The 12033-nt window shown below is 40.3% G+C and overlaps 1 protein-coding gene across 2 annotated transcripts; it reads right to left on the reverse strand.

Annotated features, from left to right (window-relative positions):
- Positions 1-1212: 1212 nt before the first annotated feature.
- On the reverse strand, positions 1213-6156 carry CUNH18orf21 (chromosome unknown C18orf21 homolog). Of its 2 annotated transcripts, XM_042870197.1 has the most exons (5): positions 6078-6156; positions 5973-5995; positions 4778-4977; positions 1840-2048; positions 1213-1432 (listed from the first exon to the last, which is right to left on the reverse strand). In XM_042870197.1, exons 1-5 carry the CDS (start codon positions 6146-6148, stop codon positions 1279-1281), a joined length of 657 nt encoding a protein of 218 aa, XP_042726131.1. In that variant the 5' UTR covers positions 6149-6156; the 3' UTR covers positions 1213-1278. The 2 variants fall into 2 exon arrangements, with proteins under 2 accessions (XP_042726131.1, XP_042726130.1); XM_042870196.1 differs by lacking the exons at positions 5973-5995; positions 6078-6156 and adding an exon at positions 5763-5966.
- Between the last annotated feature and the right edge of the window lie 5877 nt (positions 6157-12033).

The raw sequence follows: 12033 nt of genomic DNA on the forward strand, positions 1-12033 counted from the left end.
TAGTGGTTTTTGTACTCTAAGACCATTCAATGTTGTATAAAAAGCACAGTTAGAAGGGACAGTTAGCAGATACTCTTCAAAGATGCACTCCTGATTTGACCTGAAACAGCATCTTGTAGTAGAGTAGATAGATGGATGCCCACACATTTTTGCATAAGCCTTATAGGAAGCAGAACAGTAGTTTAAGTCATGTGCACAATAAAATTTAAAAAAAAAAAAAAAAAAAAAAAAAAAAAAAAAAGTTTATTTACAAGATCTATTTTACAAACATTTCTTTTTTTGGAAATACAAATTCTCCATCAACAAGATGGAAGTATTTTTACATGGGATTGGATTACAAACATAGTAACAATGGATGGATTAATGCGAAGCTCTTCATGCAAAAAGTGCTAACTTGTCTGTGTTTTGATCTAAAAATTGAGTTACTTTGATCCTACAATTAAGTAAGAAACTGACTGAAGTGAACCTTTCAGAACTACTGTGTAAAAGCATAGGAAATCCAGAAAGGTCACATACTGATCTTTGAGACTGTCAGTAGAATTTGCAATGTGCTGTTCTCCCCTGCCAGGAATTGCTTTTAAGTCTGCCAATATACTTGCTTGTCCTGTTTCTCAAATAGTGTTCCCTGAATCCTAAATACTTAAAGGGAATAATAATTATGAAAAAAAAATCCACAGAACTTTAAAAACAAGAACCAAAGTGTTTTTAACTGAGTCTTTTTTTCAGAGAGGAAACCATAAGCACAACCATAAGGCTGTAAAATCACTCCTGAATAGTGACTGTTTATTGTCCTTTCTCCTCTCTGTGCAGAACCGAACACGTAGAATTAGGCAGTGGAGGCTGCTTTAACCTTGACAATCTTCTACTCGCATCGTAATGTTTTAGTACAGGGTGCGACTGCTGTGCAAGGCAAACCTACTTTTTCAGACAAAAGTTCAGGAAGCAGTAACTGTGAAGCCTACTGCCTGGCAAAACTGAAAGACATAAGACAGTCTCTCCTTAGCTGTTTTTAGAAGAGACAAAAACAACCCATTTTGGTAGCATTAGACCAGTCAGAAAGGAAACATTCTGCATTTTTCATGACCATTGCTACTCTCATAGCAGTAACAGTTTAGTGTGGAGCTGTGAGTAGGTAAGGAGAATAACCTGCAGCACAGTGCAGCCTCAGCAAGCTCTGTGTTCCCCACCAGGAAGGCCAAATCACAGACAACGTTCATGAGAAAATCACCAGTCATTTATTAAAATCAGAACACTGCTGTAATTATTATTACTCTGAAATTAAAGTGAAGTCAGGAAGGTTTTCAAATCCACCTTCTGGCTTTTCTCTTTTTCTTCTAGGTTAAGCATCCGTTTTAGCTTAGTAAAGTGAAATTTGGAGTTTCTGGGAGTCCTGGAAATGGAACTGGTTGTCACCTGTCCGGATACACAAGTTCTGAAAAAAATTAAGACACAAATATCTTACAAGGTGAGAAAATGTAATTAATATTGACTACCTATAAATAATTAATATTGAGTAGCTGGATAAATGTAATATTAATTTTTTGAATGTAAATAGTGTATTTTCATATGAAGGCGAGCAGTTGGAAGTATAGTTTTGTTATGCAAATTTCAAGCTGGACCTTCCACATTGATGACAAAAACACAGTTGTGCATTCTTGTGGTCACTTTTCATCAGAATCCTTAAGAACTGTGAAGTCAAGATGGATCTCCTTAACGGACATCTAGTAATCAATTAAAAGTTTAAGTGACAGACATAGAATCAGTACATGACTTCTTTCCCAACAAGATGTATAACATTCTATTCAGTCAGGCACCAGTTAAAATAGATGAAATAGATACCTGTGGAGTGATGAAGGAGTGTTCCCTTTGGATCCCAACCTACTGTAGCTTGCAGGTGTCATTTTGTTTGCAGACTGGATTTTTACATCTGGTGTCTTCAGGCTAGATTCAGTAGTTGGCGTGCCTGAGTTGCAGGTCTTGGTAGCCAGAAAATCCCTGCTTTTACCATAATGTCTTGTTGTTTTGTTGCATGAGTTACAAGTAACAAGCTATGGAGAAAATAAAGTATCAACCAGTCTTTTCCCTTTTAGTTTTCAAAGCCATTTTAAGAATTATTCAAACTGTTCTCCAATTATCAGAACATACTTGCTAAAGTGAAACACAGAGATATTTAAAAGACACTATTTATACTTAATGCTTTCATTCAGACTTCCTAAGCCAAACACATCCCATTGATTTATCTAGAGATGACTCCAATCCCAGAACAAAAAACAACACAACACAAAACACCATACATCCAGTTCACGTGCTATCTTAAATATATATTAGTATTATTCACATTTTGCTGAAAAATGACATATAAATTGATCAAAATTTATTGGCATGTTCTACATCTATTGAAGTTCTATTACACAATCTTCAAAGTCTAGAGACAAAATATTTAACTTACTGAACTCTCAAAAATAGACATCTACAACAATAATAACAGCAAGAGGAAGCTTCCTAATAAGGCAAAAATACTTATTGCAATAAATAGGAAGTTTTATCCATCTTGCGTGTGTTTACTATAAGGACCCTCCAGCAGCACAGCGTGTGGCAGAGGTGCAGCAGAACAGATAACATCAGAGAGTCTCAGAGACTGCCAGACATTCCTAATACTGCTTACTACCATGGCAACCCCTCTTATTAAGGAACATGAGAGTAATACATTCAGGCAAGTTTTTGAGGCACATAGTTACACTGACTGAAAAACACTGGATGTTTCTAAATGCTTATGAAGAATTTAATGGAAAAATGCCCAAGTGAAGTGTTTTCAGGTAAGTGTTTTGAGTATGTCTGTACTGTCAGACTAACAAACTAAAAAAAGAGAGTTAATCAACTAATACAGCTCAGGTCTGATGTATTTTTAGCTCTCCTGAAATTCAGAGGAGAAAAAAACAACACGGCATCTCATGTTCATTTAGTACTCTATGGAATATAACTGCAGGTGAGTGCCTAACATGCAGGAATCAGTGGGTTACCATAGCAGAGCACAGCTGCTTTGCATTTCCTAAAGAGCACACACAGTTAACTCCCAAAAGGTATCATGGGCACAACCTGTGATGCTGTTGCTTGGATTAATTCTCAGTCATACTTGAATTCTCATTTTCACAAGGCTCAGGTATAAGATTACAGGGATCTACATTGCTAATTTTGAAAGCTGTCAGTTTCTGTCAGTATTTTAAATACTTAATACCAGAAAGACTCAAATCATAATCCACAGCACAAATGCAAACAGAACCTAGCAGAACACAAGTGCAGCAAATTGTAATTAACTTCCAAGATTAGAATATTATCCAGTGTTTAAAGTGTCCCTATTTAAAACTGAATCTTAAACTAGTCATATGAATGCACAACACATCCTAAGAATCTCTCCAGCTATGGAATAAATTTAAGAGCCCACAGTAATTCCTTAGGATGCTGTTTATCAACTGTTTAAAGATCTGAATGCACACTAAACGTTTGTGATCCCGTAGCAAAGAAATAAAGCTTCCAGCTCCTCAGAATAACCTTTTTCTTCTCTTTTTGCTGGTCAACTATGATGTAAAATTTGGGAAGAGTAACAATAAGGGTGCCTATCTGAAGTGCCCTGTTAGCCATGAGATCTGGTGACATCTATGGTATTTCCTCAGTTTGTGTTAATGACTCTTTAATAATTTTTGATTTAGCAAATTTTACTCCCAAAACCTGCAGGCTCTCTTCAAAGAAAGTGCCAAATGTGCCACAGCAGGGTGCTGCCTTGCTTACTAAAGCATCCATTCACAAATTATTTAAACAACATTAAATGCATGTTACCATTCTTCAAAGCATTACATCTTACAATCTTCAGTAATTTTAGGAAAAAGAACTGAAGCTCCACAAGCAACGTTAACTGCTTTAAATTCCATATGTGATTTAGTTTTGAAAGACCTCCTATACATTTTAATACCCAGCCACACTTAAAAAATTCTTTGTGTTTAAAACATAACAATGATCTTTTGTAGGCACGATCACGACATAAATGATGCCAAGCTTGTACATGAGCATGACTGATAAAACTAAAAAAAACTGACAATCTGTCACTTAAACCCTTCATCAGAGCTGAAACAAAGGTAATAAATGTCAAACTGTATCACTCTGGCAAAACCAGCCTTGCTTCAGTCAATGGCGTGTTGTTCTTCTCAGATATGTTTCGGGAGATTCTTAGGAATAGATTTCTAAGAATTCTAATAGATTCTTAGCATCTGCACTGCTGTATTGAGGCTCTGCATCTACTGGAGTTGCATGGCCCCAGTTTTACAAGTAGGAAAAAATAAAATACAAAACCAACAGTCAAAAATCTGCCACTTATGCAAAGTTATGCAAATGATACAGTAGCTGATAGTTAAAATGCTGGAGCTTCCAAGGAAGAAATCATTGAATTGTCAGCAAGATCTCAAGACATCTGCACAAAGATCACAAGAAATATGGAGCTGTTTGCATAGATTCTCTGATGAAAGGGGAGGAGGATGGGAGAGAGAAGAAAATATTTCTGCTTTTATCATTGTCCCCTTGATCTATTGTAAAGGGTAGATTTCATTTTGATTGTGAACATGAACAGAATCTATTCCAAAAGGAAAAGAAAAATTACATGCTTGTGAAAAAGAAATATGTGTGAGTTACACCTCTAAGAGAAAATTTTTCATATCTTCTTTTTTATGCAACTAAAAGGTTTCAAAGAAATCTCTAATATGTGGCAGTTTGAAGTAAATACCCTTACCAGAACACTCTTGGAGTCCCTGTACTTTTTCAAAAGCTTTATCTGTTTCATATTGAGTTTGTAATTCTTTGCCTCTCGTTTAAGAATTTTCTCAATCTGTGGGGTCACTTTCATCTTTGGCTTGAGCCGCACCCGGTAGCTGTCAGGAACCAGGAACTGGAAGCAGTAAGGACATACCCTCTCTTTTCCAAATTCTTCATCTACAGATAAACAAAGTTACAAGAGTAAAACTTAAGTAATTATGTTCTGTAGACAAACACTAAAAAGGGTACACTTTCATTTTTACAGTACCTAAGTAGTTGTGTTTTTACTGTATTTTTCATCTGGAACGTGAGGGCATGCTGAGCATAAGTAAGTTTTAACGAAGTTCTAAACCACAGCCTCCCCTGCAAGGACAGGCGAGAGAGCTGGGACTTTTCAGCCTGATGAAGACCTTTTTATAAGGGCACGTAGCAAGACAACGGGAAATGGTTTTAAACTGGCAGAGGTTAGATTTAGACTAGATATCAGGAAGAAATTCTTTACTGTGAGGGTGGTGAGACACTGAAACAGGTTGCCCAGTGAGGCTGTGGAACTTGGAAGGCTGTGAGACTTGGAAGATAACTTTAAAGGCCATCTGATTCAACTCCCCTGCAAAGAACAGGGACATCTCCAGCAGATCAAGGTGCTCAGAGCCCCATCCATCCTGACCTTGAATGTCTTCAGGGATGGGCATCAGCCACTTCTCTGGGCAACCTGTGCCACTGCTTTGCTATCTTTATTGTAAATAAATAAAATTTCATTACATTCAGTCTAAACCTTCCTTCTTTTAGTTTCAAACCCTTTCCCCTTTTCCTATGCCAACAGACCATGCTAAAGAATCTGTCCCCTTTTTTCCTACAGCTCCAAGTGCAAGAAGGTGATAGTACCTCAGATTGGATTGAAAACTCAGTAATAGTAATAATAATAATACAGACTGTTAAATCTGAGGAGAGTGTTGCTGCACCTGCCTCAGCATTTCCTGCTGCCAGAGCTGCACTCAAGCAACAAAACACCTGCATAGCAAGCGCATCATTCCTAACGCAGGCCCTGAATGTGCTGTGAGGACAGAGCAGAAGCGATGGGAATACGGAGAAAAGGGGGAAGTCAGTCCCCATCCGCAACGCTACGCTTGCGCTGTCCGCACACCGCCGTCTGGCCCGTGTCCCTCACTCGCCTCGGCAGCTGCTCAGCGTCCACCTGTGGGGAAAACACACACAGTCAGGCCGGCTCCACCCGCCCCCCTTCCCGTCGCAAACCCCAGCCCGCTCCGGCCGCTCACAGCAGGAACCGCGCCTCGCCCGGGCAGGTGCCCGCCAGCTGCCTCGCGGCCGCCTCCAAGAACCGCGGCATCACGCCGCCCGCCCCGCCGGAAGCCGATGCCCGGCAGCTCCGGCGGCGCGCTGTGCAGCGCTTCGGTGAGCCTGGCGGATACCGCGGCTGCAGCTCCGTGGTTCCGGGCCCGAAGCGGCGGGCTGTACGGCCTAGGCCCGGGTTTAAAACGCATTAAAAAGCATTAAAACGCTTTGGCTTTTCCGTGTTTGATTGTGCTTTATTAATTCCCTCGGCCCCGTTCGTTTGCCGACATGCTTTTACTTTGATCTGTTGGTAATGGTGCTCACTTAGGCATTCATCTGAGCAGGCTTCAGGATACTATCGAGGAATGTGAATAAATATAATTATTTCTTATTTTCCAACACTGAGTAGCTGAGAGCTTTAGAAGAGGGGAGAAAAAAAGAATTATCTGTGCTTTCTGTAAGAGGAGAGCTTTACAGTACAGTCAATAACTCGAGTTGGTAATGACATGTTCATAATGATGACAATTAGAGTCCCTGCTGCCTTTATTTTTGATTTAATATAAAATTGGGGATGGACTTTTTGACATTACTTCCACTACTTGTTCAGCCTGGAGAAGAGAAGGCTGTGAGGAAACCTCATTGCAGCCTTCCAGAATTTAAAAGGAGATTATAAACAGGAGGAGAATAATCGACTTGTTTCTTGGATAGATAGTGATAGGACAAGGGGGAATGGTTTTAAACTCAGGGAGGGAAGGTTTAGACTGGATGTCAGGGGGAAGTTCTTTACAGAGAGGGTGGTGACGTGCTGGAACAGGCTGCCCAGAGAGGCTGTGGATGCTCCATCCCTGGAGGTGTTCAAGATGAGTTTGGATGGAGCCCTGGGCAGCCTGGTCTAGTACCAGATCTGGAGGTTGGTGGCTCAGGGGAGTTGAAAACTGGTGATCCTTGAGGTTCTTTCCAATCCAAGCCATTCTATGCTTACGTGTTTCTTGTCACAGAGTTGATGACAGTTTCGGTGTCCTGACTTTCCTGAGCCACAGAGTGGGAATGTCTCATAACACCTGTGTAAAACCCAACCTTCATATATAGCTAATAGACTGTGGGCAAATAAAATACACCAAATTAATAGAAATGGGGGGAAATCGGAAGAAAAGAAAAAGTCTTTTTGAAACTCAGATAATGAAAAATAATAGCATCACTTGGTTCAGGTGCTGCTCTGCCTTGGCTAACAAGCAATGTGCCACAGTACTTAAGCACAGACTGATACAACACAAAGGGTTCACTTGTATATCTTTTCCTGTACCTGCTCTTGCCCTCTTCTTATCCTTTCTTTTTGCTTCCCCTCTGTCTCTTCCAGTCTCTCTGAAACACAAATAAATTTTATTCTTCTGCTCCTCCAATTGGGCTCAGCCATTCCCTTTCTCCCTCTAGTTCACTCTGTGTTATAGATGATCTTTGTCGTAAAAGCAGTGCAAACAGCATCTCCCAGTGCCATCCCCATTCCGTGTTGCTTGTCCTAATGCATGCCTCGTGAGATGGAAACTGTGTTCCTCACGTTAGGTGTGATGCTGAATGTGCTACACCAATAATGCTGGAACCAGGGGGCAATAGCAATGGACAGCTTAGGGGCTCTCTCTGGGTCTGATCCTGCACAATTCCCCCCAGAAGTCAGTATTTCTGTGCACCCAATGCTGCCAGAGCCACATCCTTAAATTCCTCAGCTCCCTGCTGGAGTATTAGTGGAATCAGAGGGGAGAATTCACCCACATCTCAAGGCAGGCTCAATTCGTCTCTACCTTATCCTGGCTTGTGATCACCAAGAGCACATTAGCAGACCTATGCCGCTAACTGCTTCCTGCTGCTGTTTGGTGTTCTGTAGTTAGCACGGCTGACAGTCAAGCTGTAAATCTTGCTCGGTGTTCTGTAACAGAGGAAAAAACAGAATGATTTGTGTTGACTTTGGGACATCGTGCATCATTATTGATCGGAGGGAGGCAGTGAGAAAAGCATGCCGTCTATCTGTTGCTCGCTGCTCGTCCCGGAAGGTGGTGGTAGCTGGTAGTCAGTAGAGGGCAATAGAGAAATACGGTTCGTGGTACCTAAAGGATTTGAAACAGTGATTATGTGTTTACCAAAAAAAAAAAAAAGAAAAAAAAAAGAAAAAAAAAAAAAGAAAAAGAAAAAGAAAAAGAAGAAGAGCCGGGAGGATAGGTTGTTCAGTTTACTACTGGAGACCTGACTGTGACAGAGTGTCGGGAAAGCATTTTTAAGGGAGGAAGGAATTGCTACGGCAGCATCTCCGAGTCTCTCCTTTTTCTCCTCAGAGTTACATAGGATAACTTGGCTAGAACTTACTGATGACTGCACGGTCAGCGGAGCTGGGAATGGGAAATGCAGGAAGGCACTCTTTGGCAGGAGCAGAAGAGGAGGCATTTCAAAGATCCTGCAGGTGACCGAGGTGAGCAAACTAACAGCTTCTCTTTGAGTGAGACCGTAGGTGTTCAATCAGCCGTGTAAAGTCATGAGCAAACGGAGCAACTGACATTATGAGAGAATTTTGTTTTTTATGGCACGCTGGTATAAGACTTGTTTTATCTTGGAAAAAAAGCAGACAGTGATGCTTCGGGGATAAGCACTTGTGAGCATATGGTATTTTGCTTAAACCGGTGGCTTGTTCTGTGTGCAACATTTTTTATTAGCACTGTTTGAAACACGGTTATCATTTTACAGTGTTTGTGGACTATACTTCCTAGATTCTAGCTTGCAGGGAAATACATAAAGGATAATATGAGACTATTTTTGCTCCTTTTAGAGGGGATTTTTAATAAGCTTTTGGAAAAATGTGACTTGGAGATTTAGAGAAATTTATTAAGAGATTTTGAATGCATGGTGAGAATGCTTTCAGATTTTCCAAAGGCTATATTGTCAGAAGGATAGTGAGAAGTGATAGCAAAGACTAAAGACTATAGCAGTAACAAAAAGAGTTAATCCACAGAAATAAGCAGGCTAATGGAAGGTCTGGGAGGCAGGAAAAAAAAAAAAACAAAAAAACCAACAACAAATGACTAAGTTAAGAATTAAGCATACGAAATACTTTTCTGTTGCCAAGATCTCAGCTGGTGTCACCATAACACTTGGAAATTATCCTCAGGATGCTAGGAGCCATTAAAGCAGTACAGATTATCGGAGGATAAACTTCCACTTCAGCTGCCACTGGTACCAGAAGTGACCAATAAGAAACACGTGAGAAATGAAAGATGAAGAATTGGAGCATTGACATTCTGGGGATATCACAGAGCAAGTGCAAGGGTATGTAGAGGTCAGTCAGACAGTACCTATCTGAAATAAGGCAGGATGATATATAAAAGAGGTAAATCATATTCTAAAAACATACTATGAGCTTCGGAAAGCTAATTAAGGGAAATACTATCTTCTGTTGTTCCTGAACCAGAATTTATTTTGTAAGTGTCGTGATAGGTAAGGAAATGACACGGTGATTTGTCTGTGTTTTGTGTGTCAAAACGTGTAAAAGATTAACGTGTTGATTGTTTGTTTATTCATTGTTTAGAATGCAGCTTCCTTAGAGCATGTGCCTGATGCAAGGGAAAGATAACATATATAGAACTTGTCACTATTTTCTGTGGGTTGGCAACATCCATCTGACAGGGGAGGGACTCAATGAATATCATAATCCCCTCTGTTTTGAAACCTACAAGTTCCAAGTCCAATCTCCATTTTTTTTCTTTTCCTATTCCATTTCCAGTGCTCTAGATTTTCTTGTGAACCTACATATATGTTCTCTGGAGAGATAATAGAAATTAGCAATGGTCTTGAGCAAAAACCCCAGAGAGAAGGATAACTGCAGTTTGAGGAAATCCATATTTGTGTACCAACCTCTCTTTAAAGCAGTCTGTGGTGGGAGTGATTAGTTCCTGACCTAAAATGACAAGCTCTGGGACATTCTCTTACAGCTGATAACTATTTTCAGCATAATTAACACAATTACTTGGTGGCGGTTGCTGAAGAGTTTTCTCTTGGGTTGTTGCATAACAGGTGTGACCAAAGGAATTCTTATAGTGGGGAGCCACACGGATTGGTGGCTGGGATTGAAAAAATGGAAGATGATAGTGCTTTTTTTGTGTGACTTTGTGGTACATGTGAAGCCTTTTTCAGATCAGCTTATGAGGGTGCCATGCCCACACTAAGGACCAGGCTTTGAATGGCAGGCTGCAGATGTGCGAGGAGCCTTGCTGTGTGGAAGTCATGGGACAGGCCATGGTCTGGATGCAGTGTCTTCGATGATGTAAAAAAAGTAAAAAGATGCACCTTTGCCAGTCCTGTGTGAGACTTCTTGTTACCTTTAGGGATAAGAAATTATTTCTTCATCTTCATTTACAAAACAGTCGTCTAAAAGAGTTGACATTTCAAGCAGAAGTTCCACTTGCAAGAAAAGGTGTTGCTAATATGTTAATTATCATGTTAGCCTGCTTGCTTACTGAGACATGAAATGGTCCCTACTGTTAGGAACATCACTGCGCACAAGAGTTTGTCCCAAGCTCTCCAGGTCATTTACTGCTGTGCTGCAGAACAACCCAGGGCTGCTACTTCAGCCTTTTGCCAAAATAGGAACGCTTTGTTTTCTGATGAGTCATCTGAGTTTCACTCAGATCCTGTAAGATTCCACCACCCTGTTCTTCCTTGCTGTGCAGTCCAGTCCCTTCCCTAGAGGCCTGCTTTCCTGGCCAAGAGATTGATGGCACTCTCTCCAGCAACTGTTGGCTCCCTTCCTTAATTAATCTTGAGGGGACTGCTCATGAAAGATACGGGGCTTTTCCTCTCTCACTGGAGTAGGGCATGCAGCATTCCTGGCCTGCAGTATGGCAGAGCAGTGCTGGCAACTGAGCTGGAGTTTGCTACACACTGTGCTAAATGCTATCTGCTTTGAGTCAGTTGGGGAATTAGGTCAACCAAAAGGAGCAGCTGTAGGCGTTTTCCAAATTGGCTGTGTTTACTGATGAACAACACAGAAGAACTATCTGTTTCAGGAGAAAAGTCTTCCTATCTTGTGGTTGTTCGTTTTGTTTTTTTTTTTTTTTCTTCTGGTGCAGGATGGGAAGAAGGGAAGTCTTCATTTTTATTTTTTTTTTCACTTTGTTTCCTTTCTATTGTGAGTCACTTGTTCTAAGGTGGCACAAGTCTGAGCAGGAGGCTGATCCGACAGCCTCTAGATGTTTCCATCCTTAACCTGTAATTTTCAACACTCATGCTGTAATTTCTGACTCTTCCCGACTACACATTGCCAAGGAGAGGGAAAAAAAAAAAAGGTATTTTATGTTGGTTTTTTTTCCTGAGTAATATTTTATTTATTTAAAAGTGAACATGAGATAACAAAAAACAGGTACTTCAAATAGATAGCTGTGCCATATAATGGCTATGTATAGCAGTCAGGTCTAGGTGTTTGTATGTTTTTTTAGAAAACTCTCAGGTTCAGGGTGATTAACAGAAATGTTGTTATGCAGAAATTTAGCCAGCTGAGGGATAAACAGTTAGAAGGCTATGTTCCCTGCTGCAATAGAAAAATGGCTTCTCACGCCTATTTATAGCATTCAAAGTTGGTTTAATATCTGAGAAGCTGCCATTGGTGCTTGTTCTTCCAGTTTTATTCTTGGAGAGTCGGATAGCAAAAAAGGATGGAATATTTACTGCTAGAGTATGTGGAGTGTTCTGAACTTGAAAGATTCCTAGCAGTTTTCGTGTAATCAGTTTCGACTGAGTTCATTCAAATTTAAACTGTTTGCCCAGCTGACATCCTCGATTCATCATCCTAGCTGAGACGAGATCTTCAAGTCATTTACAAAATCTAAACAAACCTATCTGCCATTAGCTTCAATCATAAAGGTGATAAATATGCAGAAAACTTAAATCTTTAGAGATGACAAA

The sequence above is a fragment of the Lagopus leucura genome, unplaced genomic scaffold (assembly GCF_019238085.1).
Source record: "Lagopus leucura isolate 7727_CA_CO unplaced genomic scaffold, USGS_WTPT01 Super-Scaffold_100002, whole genome shotgun sequence".
NCBI lineage: Eukaryota > Metazoa > Chordata > Aves > Galliformes > Phasianidae > Lagopus > Lagopus leucura.

Coding starts and splice junctions, on each gene's coding strand:
- CUNH18orf21 (XM_042870196.1), bottom strand. CDS start 5,913: ATGGGGACTGACTTCCCCCTTTTCTCCGTATTCCCATCGCTTCTGCTC. Junction 2,049..4,777: donor GGGACTCCAAGAGTGTTCTG/GTAAGGGTATTT, acceptor TTTTCTCCATAG/CTTGTTACTTGTAACTCATG. Junction 1,433..1,839: donor ACTCCTTCATCACTCCACAG/GTATCTATTTCA, acceptor AATTTTTTTCAG/AACTTGTGTATCCGGACAGG.